Here is a 17,500-nt window from a genome sequence, read left to right as displayed (position 1 = left end):
AGCTGAGGGACACTAACCAAGAGTCGGACTTTACGATGCAACCTTCCACGATGTGGTATATGTGTATATATATATATATATATACAGTATATATACACAGTGTATATAAAGCCAAATCCCTTCCACCACTATCTACTATTTTCAAGGGTATGACTCTTCCAAAAGGACTGAGGTCACCGGCCCGTTTCTATGTACTGGCATACAGCACTTACAGAAATTGAGTTGAGTTAATTTGTACGCAGAGGGATGAAACACTCCTCCTTTGTAACAATATCAGCGAGTGAGCGATCACTGTTTTATTTTGTCTGAAGGACAGCCAAGTCTTTAGAACGACAGCACGGACAGGCCTCCTTCAAAGAGACGCTGCCTGACATTTAACTCTGGAAATATGTCATCAAGTCTATTAAAGTTTATGTAACTGGATAATCAATATGTCTGTGTGTGTGTGTGTGTGTGTGTGTGTGTGTGTGTGTGTGTGTGTGTGTGTGTGTGTGTGTGTGTGTGTGTGTGTGTGTGTGTGTGTGTGTGTTGTGCACATTTACATGTTATGACCACTTCCTAAAATTGAAAGTCCCCATTTGAGTAACAATCTAGCAGACATGTAGTTTGACGATGTAAAGAGCGTAAACAACACATAAATCCTGGTTACGGTTTTGGGAGAAAAGAGGATGGAGGTCAAGGTCAGGCTCGTCGTCATGCTACGATGCAGGACGGCTAATGAGATGAAGCTGTAGCCGGACACCCATTAAACGGTCCGTATTTCAGAGAAAACAGAGAATAATTTTAACAATGTATGGACCGAACATTGATTTGATAAATGGAGATAGAAGATGAATCCATGAAGTAATCTCTCCAACATTGGGTCGCCATCTTTACTCTTACTCCGTATCAAATTCATCAATTACATCAGAAACACATCAGAAACACTAGCTGAACTTGACTTCCTGATCGTCTCTCTCTGTCCGTCTGTGTCTCTCTCCCTTTGTCTCTGTGTCTCTCTCTTTGTCTCTGTGTCTCTCTCTCTGTCTTTGTCTCTGTGTCTCTCTCCCTTTGTCTCTGTCTTTGTCTCTGTCTCTCTCCCTTTGTCTCTGTGTCTCTCTCCCTTTGTCTCTGTCTCTCTCTCTGTCTTTGTCTCTGTGTCTCTCTCCCTTTGTCTCTGTCTCTCTCTCTGTCTTTGTCTCTGTGTCTCTCTCCCTTTGTCTCTGTCTCTCTCTCTGTCTTTGTCTCTCTCCCTTTGTCTCTGTGTCTCTCTCCCTTTGTCTCTGTCTCTCTCTCTGTCTTTGTCTCTGTCTCTCTCCCTTTGTCTCTGTGTCTCTCTCCCTTTGTCTCTGTGTCTCTCTCCCTTTGTCTCTGTCTCTCTCTCTGTCTTTGTCTCTGTCTCTCTCCCTTTGTCTCTGTGTCTCTCTCCCTTTGTCTCTGTGTCTCTCTCCCTTTGTCTCTGTCTCTCTCCCTTTGTCTCTGTGTCTCTCTCCCTTTGTCTCTGTCTCTCTCTCTGTCTTTGTCTCTGTTTCTCTCCCTTTGTCTCTGTGTCTCTCTCCCTTTGTCTCTGTGTCTCTCTCTGTCTTTGTCTCTGTCTCTCTCTCTGTCTTTGTCTCTGTCTCTCTCTCCCTTTGTCTCTGTGTCTCTCTCTCTGTCTTTGTCTCTCTCTCTCCCTTTGTCTCTGTGTCTCTCTCCCTTTGTCTCTGTGTCTCTCTCCCTTTGTCTTTGTCTCTCTCTCTCCCTTTGTCTCTGTGTCTCTCTCCCTTTGTCTCTGTGTCTCTCTCTCTGTCTTTGTCTCTGTCTCTCTCTCTGTCTTTGTCTCTGTCTCTCTCTCCCTTTGTCTCTGTGTCTCTGTCTCTGTCTCTCTCTGTCTTTGTCTCTGTCTCTCTCCCTTTGTCTCTGTGTCTCTCTCCCTTTGTTTCTGTGTCTCTCTCTGTCTTTGTCTCTGTGTCTCTCTCCCTTTGTCTCTCTAATAAGACACCAGCTGTTGCAGACGGGGTGCGTTTGAATTCTCCGTGTCCGCCACCGGCCGCTGATTATCGCTGTCAGCAGCTGCTGCTGGCTGGATGCACGTATGTGTTTGTTGTGGCGATTTGCTTATGGGTTTAGTGTTTAAAAAAAATCTAAATCACTGAAACCCAAAACAAACACGGTGGTTTGGCTCGGCGCCGCCTCAGGCCGGCAGGCTGGCGGGAGGACGGCGCCCGGCGATGCAGCTGCGACTTCCCGCCAAGCCTCGCCGACCACGTTTGGGACCGAGGCCAGATTCCACATCCACGACACGACGCACGTCCGACAGCCAACCTGAACTCTCTTTCCTCTTTTCTCAAAACGTGATGAGGACGATGAGGACGGTGGGTGGCGTTATATAATATCGTCTGCTAAATGACGAGCGATGGAGGGAGCGTTGAGATGATGCTTTAGTCCGTGGGACTGACAGACGGAGCAACATTCACTTTCCTCACCTTTAAATTATACATCATGCACTCAGTATTAACGTTCTGCTGTTTGCTCTACAGACGGCCGAGTGTCCCTGTTCACTCCGTCGCTCTGATCGAGGCTTCTCACACATTCGTGGCCATATTTATGGACCATTTAAATATTGTTGTTGACTTTTTAGATCGAGACACTTCCCGTACTCAAATGAAAATGTCTATCTGCTGTGTTGAGTAGTGCCTTGCTGACTGCTAAAAGAACACTCTAAAGATTATTATGAAAGGTTTCCTTACTGGACACTGGACTGCTCGGTGCGTTGCTTTTCACTTCAGACCAACAAGAAGATAAAAATACCCCTAATGCTGTCCCTGTAGATTACATCACAACCATGCGTTACACGGAGCATCGCGGCTCGTTTCTACTCATCCGTCTGCAGCAGGCGGCTCCCGTGGAGAATAACAAAGGTCTGTGTTGGGACCGGATCTCTTGCTATCTCACATGGGAAGCCTCTGGCCGCCTCATGCAGTCCTCAGGTAGGGTGGCGGGTCACGGAGGAGTCACACGGAGCAGCAGGGACCTCGACGATCTCCATCAATCACATACATCATTGTTCTCTTTAGACACTGATAAATCAAATATGTACACCCTGATTGTATTACAGTTTTTCTCCATTGGTTTGGCTCTTTTCTTGAAACAGAAATTACATTCTCAAAACAACATGGACAAATCTCCAAACCACTTGGCAATTGTCCACAACAGAATTGCATTTCTCATTCATTAATCAAATTGCAATTGTCTTAGTTCATGTCTCAATATCTCATTACATCTTTGCCAATGATTAAGTACAGCTAGCCTACATTTAGCACAATTTCCAAGTGAATAGATCTTGTTGATCTAAACTGATTGTCGATTCTCAGTCTAATGGTTGTTCTCTTCAAAACATGTCAGCATCATTTCATTGTGTAAGTCATCACTTGCACAATAGTCTGATCAATTGTCAAAATTAGTCAAGAACATAATACCATGAATACCATATATGAATCTCTTGGAACATTTGATAAATTGAGTACAGTCATTGACAGTCAGGTGAAACTAGAACTTGACTAACGAAGGAGGAGTTTCACTCATCTCAGATGACCAATCAAACCGTATGTTTAGTTACCTGACAGGTGCTGTCTATGATTGTGAATGCTGCCAAACATATACAGTATATATATAAAGGTTGACCAGGACCAGTACCATTTCTGAACATGGAGGCACCTGACCAAGCTCTCCTCCATCATCCAAACCTTTCGCAGGGAAAACAGGTATGTACTCATATCAGTCTGAACTATATGTTGTATACTGTAGGACTGGACACTGTGCATAAAGCAAGAAATGTGCATTTACCTATTCATTTAGTGCGTGTGTGTGTGTGTGTGTGTGTGTGTGTGTGTGTGTGTGTGTGTGTGTGTGTGTGTGTGTGTGTGTGTGTGTGTGTGTGTGTGTGTGTGTGTGTGTGTGTGTGTGTGTGTTATAGCCCTGCAGTAATGTACCTCAATGGGATACAGTAGTATTCCAGTCACTGTTCAGTGATGCATTAGAATAGTGGTAAAAAGTAAAGCAACAATACAATTTCATTGGTAACTCATTCTGTAAGAAATACATAAGACATACATTACGAATGGAGTGTTGTCCTTTGAATTCTATGTTTGAACGACAACCTGGCACAGGTGGCTACTCTTACCGTAAAATCCTATTTTTTTTTTTCAGTTTTACACACAATTGTATTCTGTTAGCTAGACAAAAAAACGAGTACAGTAACCATTGTCAATGAAGGACTGGGCTCAGACTTAGTGGTGGACATAGATGGCCATAGTGACAAAACGTCTAAACATTTTGACTTGCAGTGCTTACACAATGCTAAAGGGATGATGCATTTTGGGGGCACTGACTGTTTATATGAGAAAGGAATTTAGATTTGACACATGAGCGAACTGTTTTGGGAGAGATATGAGCTTTTGCAGGTGAGCCATGGTGTTGTGCTGAACCATCCAGGTTATTTTGGCAAAAGCACCAAGAGTGTTGAGAACGTCCGGTCTGTTTCGAGAAATGAGCCAAAGCAATTGAGAAGGATCTTTTGTCTTTTGGGGGCACTGACTATTTATATGGGAAAGGAATTTAGTGTTGAAGCATGAGTGAACAGTTTTGGGAGAGATATGAGCTTTTGCAAGTGAACTATGGTGTTGTGCTGAACTGTAAGACTGTTTTGCCAAATGATCTTAGAGTTTTGAGAATGTAATTTCTGTTTCAAGAAATGAGCCAAACCAGTGGAGAAAAACTGTAATAGCTGATCAATGAGATGAGTTTCATTACTCAGTACAAATAGAGGCATTCTTTGTGTGTGTGATGTACGTGCACGGCGACTAACTGCCTAATGGGTAAAGTGATTTCAGAGAGAAGCGGAAGTAAATGTCATTTCTACAAGAACAACAGAGTCCTTTACATCGTTTTTACATCACATTTACTGATTTTACAAGCGTGATGCCGACTTTAATGCTTATGTTCAGAACATCATCAGATATCAGCAAAGAGGCTGATTATGGTGTGGGCCTGCAGCTCTGCAGAGCCGAGAGCAACAGAAAAGCTGAACTTCCGCACTTTTAATTAGAGGACAAACTGATATGAGAAAAACTGAAAGCCTTCTTTGAGGAGAAGCTCACAGTAAACATTGTTTTTTACCAATTATGTTCCAGCATCAGCGTTTTACATTTCTGGAACATATTGTGACATAAACACATAAGCAAATTTCCAGTTTGAGGTTTGCTGTTTATCAAACATCTGCTTGTTGTTTGTAACACATGCTGCTGCTGCAGTTGATGCTGCTGGAACATTAGACATCAAAGTGCCATGCTGTAGATTACCATATTTAAATGTGGGAAATGATCCATATGGTTGTATACAAGGCGTTTCTAAAAGCTTCCATTAAGAAGTCCCGTCCCAAACGAGCGGGCCGCTTCCTTCGGAGGCTGCATCTGGAGACCGAACGCCACGAAGGCACTTCCATCCTTCAAAGTGAACAATTCCAAACATTTGCTGATTCCTTTGAGTGATGAAGCCTGTTTGTTTTGAAACACTTATCACCGGTCCGTTTGTCACAAAGACAAATCCTCGTCTGAGATATGGAAATGATCTGAGGCTTGTGTTTGCAGCAGGCCTCGACTTGAGGTGAACAGATGGGAGAGTTGAGGGATGAGTGATTGCAGTCGCCGTTAGTATTAAAGACGAACCGAGACAGAATGTCAATGTTTGTGCTGTTTGAGGGGCGTTTGAGGGATGTGGACGGGTGAACAGATGGATGTACAAACAACGAGGGGCCTGTGTGGAGAGCAAGACACGGCTGGAACACGAGTCATTAGCATGAACTTGGGTTAATGTGAAGATTAAAGGGGGGCAGGGTGTTGGCTAAAGGGAGAGTAGTGTTGGGGGGGGAGAGACAAGCTTCTATCTGGCTGGAAGGAAGTGGAAGTCACATACAGTCAGATTCGCTGTCATGCACAGCTGAGCTGCGTGCTGCAGAACTGCACGCTTGGTGGCATGCAGACGCATAAAAATGCACCTTGGGGCGACACATGCCACGGGATGCTTCCTGTGCCATGGATGGAAAATCCTTTTTATTCTATTTTGGAAAACGATGATAACTTTGTATTGATTGCAGATCTTAAGGAAGTAATTGCACTTCAAGAAGTATTTTCCAGCATTTCATGGCCCTGAGGTTGTTGTGTAACTACTATCATCGTCAGCTCCCTTCACGTCCACTGAGACAGAAACACACTGCTCTTTAATCATTTAAGGCCCATTTTGTCCCGTCAGTTTCTACCTGTTGACCTGCGGGGGAATGGCTTTGATTTTGTGGTTTTTGGTATTTATGAGATTGACAGCATGCGTTGCCTTTTCTTAGGATGAATCATGGAAGGCCTGTCAGCGGATGTTAAATGGGATTCGGTGAGATTTAAAGTGATCCCACAGATATCTTTGGTAGAAATCCACTCGGAATGTAGCTCTTACAGCGTAGCAACACTAGCAGGCCGAGGTCGACAAACACAGTAGAAGAAAAAAAAGTGACCATATTTGGACTGTGGAGGAGCGACGGGTGGATCTGACCAAGACAAGCAGCAACCTTACTGGATCTGGATCCATCTGGATTCTGGTGTGAAGCCGCTAACAAAGTTAGCTTCACAATTCAATGTCAACTTTACATCTGAGTGTATTGATAGTGTGGTAGCAACCTGTCAATCAGCTGGTAAGCCCCGCCCCCTAAAGCATCCCCTGCTTTCTGGTCTGGTGGACTCTAAATGGACCATAATGTACTAAATGAACATCATGCTGGATTAAAGAAGACTTGAAACTAGAGATTGAGATCATAAACTCATGTTTACAATGTTTACTGAGATAATACATCAAGAGAGAAGTAGGACCATTTTCTCATAGACTTCTATACAACCAGAGAGGAGTCGCCCCCTGGTGGCCAGCAGAGAGAAGTAGGACCATTTTCTCATAGACTTCTATACAACCAGAGAGGAGTCGCCCCCTGGTGGCCAGCAGAGAGAAGTAGGACCATTTTCTCATAGACTTCTATACAACCAGAGAGGAGTCGCCCCCTGGTGGTCAGCAGAGAGAAGTAGGACCAATTTCTCATAGACTTCTATACAACCAGAGAGGAGTCGCCCCCTGGTGGCCAGCAGAGAGAAGTAGGACCATTTTCTCATAGACTTCTATACAACCAGAGAGGAGTCGCCCCCTGGTGGCCAGCAGAGAGAAGTAGGACCATTTTCTCATAGACTTCTATACAACCAGAGAGGAGTCGCCCCCTGGTGGCTATTAGAGAGAATGCAAGTTTATTACATTTCCACATTGGCTTCACTCTTCAGAACCGGCAGTCGCTGCCTGATATCAACACATGGCTCCAAATTGTTGATGATTTGAGGGCAGATGAAACAGATTCACAGTCCCAAAGATACTTAAAATGCCTCACAGACCAGAACAACCGTCTTCGGTTTCACCATCTGTCCGTGTGAACGGCAGATAGAGTGAGATGTACATCATTCTGCTTTCACGGCAAAACGAATGATTCCAGGGAGATGAGAAACAGAGGAACAGAAAAGTTTATTTTTCCAGAAATCAGATTTTAAAAGGGGCGGGGCTAGACAAATGAATACGCTCAGGGGAGAACGTGAGGATGAAATATGTGGACATGAGGCAGCAGAAGGGAAGAAGAGAGACGTGGTGGAGTCTAAAAGCATTTCCGCGATGCCTTCCTTTCGTTCCCTCGCTCAACGAACCGGCAGGAAGTGACAGCAGGATGAGAGCTGAGAAATGGAGGGAGCGAGCCGTAATGGAGGCCATTTGGAGCAGTTCATATTCCACTCCATCATCTCAAATGGACACGCGCTGCTGACGAAGAGGCCCGGTCTGAGATGATGTAGAACATCCCTGACATTTTTAAAAACTAGCGCTGTGAGTTCTGATATTCCATAAAATCCTGGTGCGCAGGTTGGGAGTGGTCAGAGCACATTCCATGTACGGTTCAAATCCCGGCCGGAGGTCCTTTGCTGCATGTCACAACCCCCTCTCTCTCTATCTGTCCACTGCTAATAAACGGCGTCTAAATTCCATATAATCCTATTTTGGGATTTCCTGACTCCACTGCTGTCCACAGAGACCTTCAGAGAAAGGTGACCGGAGACTCTTGTCTTTGTGAGAGGACGGTGAAAGCATGCATCAGCATTTATGTCTGGGTTACGAAGAGAAGGATGAGTCATGAGTTCTTATTTAGAAAAATAGAAGGGATTCTCGGCCTCTCGTATCTCTTTCATCAGTAATATCTGGGGGAACCGAGATAATCACTCATGTCCTGTTTACATAATCATGCTTACTTATTATAATTGCCTCACACAGTTTCATCTCAGCTCTCGGACATTTAACCCTTTCTGGCTGTTTCTGGGGATTTTTGTTCATTTGTCTTTCTTGCACTGTGGGAAGGAAACAAATGATTTGATTTCTGTTCTTCCCTGCCACAGCCGTGAGTCTAACGAAGCGCCCGGCTCTGATGAAGACTGTTACTGCTACGTTGGAGAGAGTGTGTGTGTGTGTGTGTGTGTGTGTGTGTGTGTGTGTGTGTGTGTGTGTGTGTGTGTGTGTGTGTGTGTGTGTGTGTGTGTGTGTGTGTGTGTGTGTGTATTTATAGACTCCTTTCCCATTAGTAAATATGATGATGTATTCTCTCAGAGGAGCGTTGATGGAGCAGAATCATTTTCTGGACATTTACATTAAGGGCATTTAGCAGATGATTTTATCCAAAGCGACTTACAATCATTTGTCGATTTTTCTTTTGTTATGTTTGTCAGAAATGTCACAGAGGTTTGTTAATAGTTTGTTTTGGCTGGTTTCTGTTTCTGGGTTCTAGTCGCTCTGCCAGACTATGAGCTGTGCCCAAAAGGACTTTGCACAAGAATGTTTATTAGCTAGGTTTAGCTGCTACTTAACACTACAACTCCCAGTCCTGTAAAAAAAAAAAGGTGATGCCTTTTGTATTCCTTTGCTGCTCTCTTTTATTAATGAATATGCTCCATAAATAGTGAGAGAGGAAGTCTGATAGTGAAGTCGGTGTCTAGTTGGAAACACATCTACTGTGGTTTGGAAACTTAAGGGATCTCTCTCTCCAACACTGTGTATTTCAGAAGGGTGTTCAATGATAAGTGTGTGTGTGGGGGGGGGGGACGCGTCCCGTTGGCCTCGGGAGAAATCTCCACCGTTCTGCTCCCAATCCCGTCTTCCTGTCCCGTCTGACAGCTACAGTTATAGGATTCTCCTCATCCTTCACTTGTCCACGCTCATTCATTCATGCACTCCATTCTTGTACAATATCTCCTTCACTCTCCTCAATAATCTGTCCTCGCTCTCTGTTTGGACTGTGTGTGTGTGTGTGTGTGTGTGTGTGTGTGTGTGTGTGTGTGTGTGTGTGTGTGTGTGTGTGTGTGTGTGTGTGTGTGTGTGTGTGTGTGTGTGTAGGCTGTAAGTCCCATTTGTATGACAGTGAGGCTTAAATTGTCAAAGACTTCCTCTCCAATGATCAGCCCCGTTTCCAGCTACAGGCTGACAGTGACTTTATGACTTCCCTCACTCGCCCCTCTCAGATTGATGGGCTGAGCGAGGGTTTGCTCTTTCTTCTGCCTCTCTCTCTCTCTCTCTCTCTCTCTCTCTCTCTCTCATCATTCAGTTCATCCTCTCAGACTGTTAATCCCGTCAAACGCTATATATAACAAGTAGATGTCGTCACCATGATGTCACCTATTGGTTTGTGGACAACGGTTTTGAAGCCTCAAGTTCGACATTTATGGCCGTAACCATCTGGGGTTTTTGTGCAGCTCAGTATCATGCGGATGCTGAAAGGAACATTTAAAGGCAACCAAATTGTCCCTTTCATGAACTCAAAAGAAACAGTTGAAGGGTTACATTTGTAAGATGATTCGTCATAATGATGTGTCAATCATAATGTAGCCCCGCCCCTAAAGCATCCCCTGCTTTCTGGTCTGTTGGACTCTAAATGGACCTGTCAATCAGCAGGTAAGCCCCGCCCCTAAAGCATCCCCTGACAGAAGTAGGACCATTTTCTCATAGACTTCTATACAACCAGAGAGGAGTCGCCCCCTGGTGGCCATGAGCAAGAATGCAGCTTTAAGGCACTTAAAGCTGCAGTATTGGCTGCTGAGATGAGGCCGTACAGTAGAAGGGGAAGTGGGCAATGACATAAATAATGAGACCGGCAGACTGAAACAGTATGATCTGAAGGTGCAGTGTAAACCTGTCTGCTTTGAACAGATACTCCTTTAAGATTCTGCAAGGCTCCCAAATGTAAATCTTTGAATCGAAGCCAGCTGCTGCTGTTGGAGTTTGTTAAAGCCTGTTCTGGCTCCAGAGGGGGGCGGGATCGATTGGGGTTGAAGTCTGAAGAAGGTAGGGAAGGTTAAGTTAGCTGCGACTAGCATAATACATTGAGGTCTTTGAATTAACTGTTGCATTATGGGTAATGACATGGAAACCGTATAAACAGAGACAATGTGTCTGGTCCTGCTGCATGGGTTTTGGGGGGCTCACTGCTAAATCTGTGCATCGTCGGTGGTCTTGTTTTCTCTGTTCACCACCGTGAATTATGAACACACTGCAAATTCATTCAAAAATGACATCATGAGCCAAGAATGTATATGTTTGCAACATCAAACAAAGTAAAGTGAAATACGCTGGATTAAGCTCAAGTTTCAAGTCAGGAACGGGAACACGAAGGGAGAACAGGTGTCATAACAAGAAACCCCCATCTGTCATCATACAGGCCTGCTGCTGCTATTATCACTTAGTCATATTTCTATTATTACTATGCTACTCTGCTTTATTATAATCATCATTCATTAATATCCACTGCTGCCATTATCATAGTAATCATTTTCTTCTATTCTGTTCTGCATTATTGCTCTCATTACATGCATCATTGCCATCATATGGATTGACTTTGTTATAGTTTAGCTCATATATTGCACTTATGTCCCTACCTTGAATATGTATAGAAAGATATAAATAAGATATTGTTAATCCAGGAAATCTACAACAACATCTGTTTGGAGATGAATTTCCACATAATTCCGTCCAAACAAACACACATTAGACTGGTACCGGCTGCTTCAGGGCTGACAGGGTGTAATCAAGTGGTTTTCCATTTGTTAAAGTAAAGAAAAGACTTGTTGATAGTCTGAACGATAGTCTGAATGAAAATGTTTAGAAGGAAATTCAGAACTTCGGGAAATTAAACCACTTATACAAAGCCGAGTCTAAAAGTGCACCGCCAAGAATTCATTTCCTCCCATCATTTATCAAAAATGAAAAGCACTTTATTTTAATTTTAAAATCTAGAGATATCCCTTTGGAGCCGCCGAGATACTGAAACGGGTGACAAACTTGGATTCAGAGCGAGAGGAGGTGAAGAAGCAGAAGGCTGTTTATGGCTGGGAATGTGAGAGGATTAAAAAAAGTTCTATCTTGTTTATCTTATATTTTCTCATAGTTTTGTAGATTTATGATACTACAGTATGAATAGCAGTGGCAGAGGGATGCAGGACTTTTAATTTAGTGTGGTATCGCTACTTTACTTCATGGAATGATGCTGTGAACACTCTTCTCTCATTACCCGGCAGTGCACAAGGTCATTAACTCCCAGCCGCCTCTGGAGAACCTGTGGGCTTCATTAAAGTGTCTTACATTATCTTTGCTATAAATATAAGGAATGCACACATATTGCCTGTATTCATTTCTCATGTATGCTCACATTTTCCATTTATTATGTGTTTTAATTAAACCTTCCTGTCTCCACTTTCATTTCATGATGCACCAGTGGATTTCTGTATTTCTTGCATATGTCGCCTGCATTCTTCCTAATAGTGACGTAATATGTGTATCCTTCATGCATGTGAGGACTCATCTGACATGTTGAAGCTGCCCTCGGGCTTCATGGAGCACAGTCACATGACCGCGACGTCTGAGGGAACATTCAAGGGAAACGTTCAAACACATCGTAGCGAGACAACAAGAGTCTCTGTGATAGTCGTACTTATGAAACGCCACGTTAAAGTGAAACCCTGTGATAGTCGTACTTATTAAACCCCACGTTAAAGTGAAACCCTGTGATAGTCGTACTTATGAAACCCCACGTTAAAGTGAAACCCTGTGATAGTCGTACATATGAAACCCCACGTTAAAGTGAAACCCTGTGATAGTCGTACATATGAAAACCCCACGTTAAAGTGAAACCCTGTGATAGTCGTACATATGAAAACCCCACGTTAAAGTGAAACCCTGTGATAGTCGTACTTATGAAAGCCCACGTTAAAGTGAAACCCTGTGATAGTCGTACTTATTAAACCCCACGTTAAAGTGAAACCCTGTGATAGTCGTACTTATTAAACCCCACGTTAAAGTGAAACCCTGTGATAGTCGTACTTATGAAACCCCACGTTAAAGTGAAACCCTGTGATAGTCGTACTTATTAAACCCCACGTTAAAGTGAAACCCTGTGATAGTCGTACTTATTAAACCCCACGTTAAAGTGAAACCCTGTGATAGTCGTACTTATGAAACCCCACGTTAAAGTGAAACCCTGTGATAGTCGTACATATGAAACCCCAAGTTAAAGTGAAACCATCCCCTCACCTCTGCTTCTCTTTGAAAATAATCTGCTGCATTTATGCTAATAGGGGCTTTGGCCACAAGCAGCACCTCTCTTGACTTATCGCGTCTCTTTCCTTCCCTGTGAAGTCAATAGAAAGGGCTATGAATACATTTTCACATTATCTCCAACACAAAATATCCTTTAAAAATAGATTACCTCAGCGACTTGCCTCGGCATAAATAAATACAGTCCTGGCAGCCGGTAATGCTCTGTATGGAAATGACTGGGGAGGTATTGTATCAGCATATAGGTATGTAAGCAGCCTCCTCTCCGTGATGACACTGCGTAAAGCTTCCACATTATTAAAAAAAAGAAGGCAGAGACATGGTAAATACCTTTTTTTATGTCACCTCTTAGAGAAATCTCAGTGAAAGAGCTGAACATTTGCTCAAGTTATAGCCGATAGTTAGAGATATTTATCATTGAAGGAGAAAAGCCATGCAATAACACACATCCTTATTCAAATCAGAACTATCTAGAAAAGTGCAGATCTCTACCGGTCACGGCTGCTGTAATGTTGGAATGAATGAATACAGACCAAGACTGTTCAGTATGGGATCATCATTTACAAGGTAGACACAGATATGAAGCTGATGGGTCCAGTAGCATGCGAGATTATCTGTGGACAGACAGACAGACACACACATGCACACACACACACAACCAAACACATGATCCCCTCCATGCTAACTCCTGGCCCATATAATGAAGCTAACCCTGTGTTCTCTCCCTCTTCTGTTTGTGTTGATGTTTTCGGTCCAGATGGGAAATGCCTCCGAAACATTTCTGCTCGTGTCCAGAATATCGAAAGACAACGACTTCCTCATGGGAACGATCTACGCCATCTTCGGTAAAGTGGTTTCCACCCTTCATGTGTACGTATGTGTGTTCAGGTCCGAGCAGCCAGACCTCCTCACCCTGCCTCTCTGTCTCCCAGGGGTGCTGTCGGTGCTGGGGAACGGGATCCTGCTGTACGTGGCCTACAGGAAGAAGTCCTCCCTGAAGCCGGCGGAGTTCTTTGTGGTCAACCTGGCCATCAGCGACCTGGGCATGACCATGACGCTGTTCCCTCTGGCCATCCCCTCAGCCTTCGCCCACATGTGAGTGGCCCTCCTCATTCCCGCCACTCTCCGTCGGATAAACCACCCATTCATAAATACAACTATATATAAACCCAATTCCCAACTCTGTGATATACAAGCACTATTTGAAGATATCATTGACAACTATTCATGCTCTGTTTTTCCAATTATTACATGCTATTTGATGTATTTTTACAAGCGATGATGATATTTGATGAGCCGCGGCGCTCCACAGCTGATGACAGCCAACCATGAGTTTATTTCTTTCACGACCGAGAGCTGTTTCTGGGAGAGTTCTGGCTCACGAACACAAACAACACCGCTGGTTTGAGTGTTTATGATAAAGTGGATCTATAAAGAAGTGGAGAGCGATCATTAAACTTATGATTCCTCCCTGCCGCCGTGATGTGCCACATTCTCCCATCAAGTTTGTATATATCAGGCGGTGACTTCCGATTCTGAAAAAGTGAAGCCGGCGATGAGGTGCCTTAAACTTCTCCTTCATTCTCTCTGGCCATCAGGGGGCGACTCCTCTCGACTCCAAAATGTCCTCAACCAACAATTGACGTCACAATAATTATTCCAATTCTTATCAGCAGTCTCTAGTAGCTTTATATGTTTTCTTTCCACTAATCTGAAAGAAGAAATGTTTCTCCCTTTAATGCCCCAGCATTACCAGCTGTGATCCGTGGGCTTTCTTCCCCCTGCGCTTTGCCTCCCAGGCTTCATACGGGCGGCCGACCTTACAGGTTGTTTGAAGAGCACTTCCACCTTCTGTTAGAGAAATAATGTTACGTTTAATATTCTCCCAACAAGACACGATTGACTGAACTTCAATGAAAGAGGACAGCAAAGGACGCCACTCTTCCCAGTTAAGATGCAAATAAAACGTCTCCATTCAGCTCTCTGTCGAGGGCACTTATTAGGATTATAATTAGGATTAATAACAATAACAAGACAGCGACCACGACTGGAGGCAGAATGTTTTAGGGTTGTCCGTCTGGTTCATTCTTCTAATCTGATCAATATCTCTGAAACGCCTTCAGAGGATTTCTTAACATTTGGCACAAACGTCTACTTGGACTCAGACATGAATTGATAACCATTTGGTGGTCAAAGGTCACTGTGACATCATGTCTCTCCCATCCTCGTGAACGTGATGTCTCAGCAATGACTCGAGCAAATTCTTTCAAAATTGGCACAAATGTTCACTCAAGGTTGAACCCATCGGCTCAAAAAAACAGATGATGGACATAACTCAATAATCAATTTACATAATTAAGGAATACAATTATGTAGTGATAGTAGTGCTTATTTAACTGCATTGTGTCTCCTGATAACAAAGTTAATAAAGAGGACGACATCTGAACATTTTAAGAAATAAGGCTCCCTCAGATCCCCCGAGTCTTCAGGGCTCGTAGCTGTCATACGTGCGATGATGCCCAGCCGGCTGCAGCTGTATATGAATGAAGGATAACGTGTTCCATCGACCGTGTAATTCACCAGAAGGATCGATCAGTAACCAAGGTTCTCTGTCCGTCCAGGTGGCTGTTTAATAGGACGACATGTACCTACTACGCCTTCTGTGGCGTTTTGTTCGGCCTGTGCAGCCTGACCAACCTCACGGTTCTCTCCAGCGTCTGCTGGCTGAAGGTCTGCTGCCCAAACTACGGTAAGACAACCGGCCATTCATGCTTTCATGCATCACTTTAAGTGGTTCATCTAGAAGACTGGTTTAACTAGTATTGATCCAATTAAAAAAATATTTGCTCCTCTCTCCCCTGAAGCCAAAAACCTTGACTCAGAAGAGAGAAATAATAAGAGACGTGAGGCAGCGCCTGGAGTGCTTGTTACAAGTAAAAGTGGCCATGCTGCAATAATGTTAATGTTCAAGGCCGTGCCTTAACCTCTTTAAACAGCCGGGTATGTAAATGTGGAGATGTTTACAGAGGCTTTTAATGTACTCCTGTCCCCTTTAATGTATTCACCCTGCAGGCTCTTACGTTAGAAAACCTCACAAACCAACCAATTACCTGCCAGGCTCCATGTTTGTCGTCAACTAGAGAAAAATGAGTAAAACCAATGTCCGTTTGAGCCAAGAACAGCCTCTGAAGAGGTGCTGAGTTAAATGATCTTCATGGTCTAAAGACAAGGGAGAGGCTCGAGTGCATTGACGATCATCTGGGCACGAAGGGGTCGTATATCGGCTCTTTATTTATCCTTGCTGTGTTTTGGACGTAACATGAATTAAACCAGAAGATCGGTCAACTCCAATTCTTTTTAAAAGTCAGATCCAGTCACATCAGGCAGATTCTGCAAATTGGAGAAACTGTTTTTCTGCAGTGAAAAGTGAAATCGGGTTTCAATATCACCGAGTTCTGATGTTCAAGGCCATAACTGACGGTCAGGATGCTTTTTATTTTAGATTAAAGCTGTGTAACACTGAGATTTATCTCTCTCGACATCTCTTACCTCTTGAAACCATCAAGCCGAGCGTTTTCATCGGACATCCGTCCTCGGCTCAGAGAGGTTCATGCTGCAGCTGCTCGGCTCTAAATCCACGACTCGGAGAGGAGCAGTGATTTACTTCCTGTAACGCGTGTGATTTACAGTATATTGATTAAGCTTGATGGCCCGTACTCTACTTACTTATGGCCACATTGGAACTGTAATGGAGGTCCAACACAGTTCAGCTTTCAGGCAGCTTTCACATTAACGTCCGTGTGAACTTCTTTCACTCCACGTTGCTAACTCCTCGAGCAGCGCGCCCCTTATGAGCACAATATAGCAAAAATCTATTTGATTTATTCACGTGAATGACTGTCTTACAGTTTTTTTCAGTCGCTAACAAGCGTTTGTCCAACCAGCTGTTACATCATTTTTAAAACTCTTAACACAATTAGCACAGCATCGTTTTTTTGTGTCCATACCATTCACACATGTCATGTCGTTTTCACACAATATGCAGTCAGTGAACACATTTCCACAATGCTTACATTTTCTTAACAGACAAGCTATACCTCCCAATAAAATTATGGATTGTTTTTGTATTATTTACGAATGTTAACACACAACATCCCACAATAGCAAAAACAATATTCCAAACCTTAGATACAGTATAAAAACCTCTGCTTCTGCAATGATATCAGTTCAAAAACAATATTTCTCAGCTGATAATAAACAAACAATTGAATAATTGACACACAGCTGATTTATGTTGGCTAAGTTTGGCTGGTTTAGACTCAGTGGCAGGGGCTATTTTTTCTATTACACTGACACTTATACAGTAAAAGGAGGACTTTGAGGAGGGATGTTTTTTGGAAACAGAAAAAGACAAACTTTTTATCTGGGCTTTTTGCTGTTGTTTTTTTGTTCAGAATGCTCTTGTGTGTTTCATGGATATTTTGTTCAATGTAAGCAATACTGTAAAACTTCTTCTGTTCTATCATACTGTAAACAGTATTTCTACTGTACCTCCTGTAGTAAACAGTAAAGGAAAAAAACTGATTTGCTTTTTACTGGAATGCTTTTGAATGTGAACATTACATGTAGACATACAGTTCCCAACCAAGAAATGTTGTGTAAAAACGGTGGATTACATGTTTTGCATGCAAATACCTGTAAAACTGAAACATAAAAGTCTATGCAGTTATTGTAATGTCAACAATAGCCAGTATTTTGAAACCTGGTGTACTTTGATTGACTGCATGTACCTTGTGAAGTAAAAACAAGTGTTATTCTTTGACAG

The 17,500-nt window shown here is 43.2% G+C and overlaps 1 protein-coding gene across 1 annotated transcript in view; it reads left to right on the top strand.

Moving 5' to 3' along the window:
* The window catches only part of opn7b (opsin 7, group member b), a 45,223-nt gene that overhangs the window by 18,297 nt on the left and 9,426 nt on the right, over positions 1-17,500 (top strand). Inside the window, exons 2-4 of the mRNA XM_084014544.1 lie at positions 13,433-13,520; positions 13,608-13,770; positions 15,297-15,424. Coding sequence (XP_083870670.1) covers positions 13,433-13,520; positions 13,608-13,770; positions 15,297-15,424 — 379 coding nt within the window. The remainder of the gene's footprint in view (positions 1-13,432; positions 13,521-13,607; positions 13,771-15,296; positions 15,425-17,500) is intronic.

Source organism: Eutrigla gurnardus (assembly GCF_963514095.1).
Source record: "Eutrigla gurnardus genome assembly, chromosome: 8".
In the NCBI taxonomy this organism is placed as follows: Eukaryota; Metazoa; Chordata; class Actinopteri; order Perciformes; family Triglidae; genus Eutrigla; species Eutrigla gurnardus.
The sequence above is the reverse complement of the archived record's forward strand: the minus strand, read 5'-3'. Positions and strand labels throughout refer to the sequence as shown.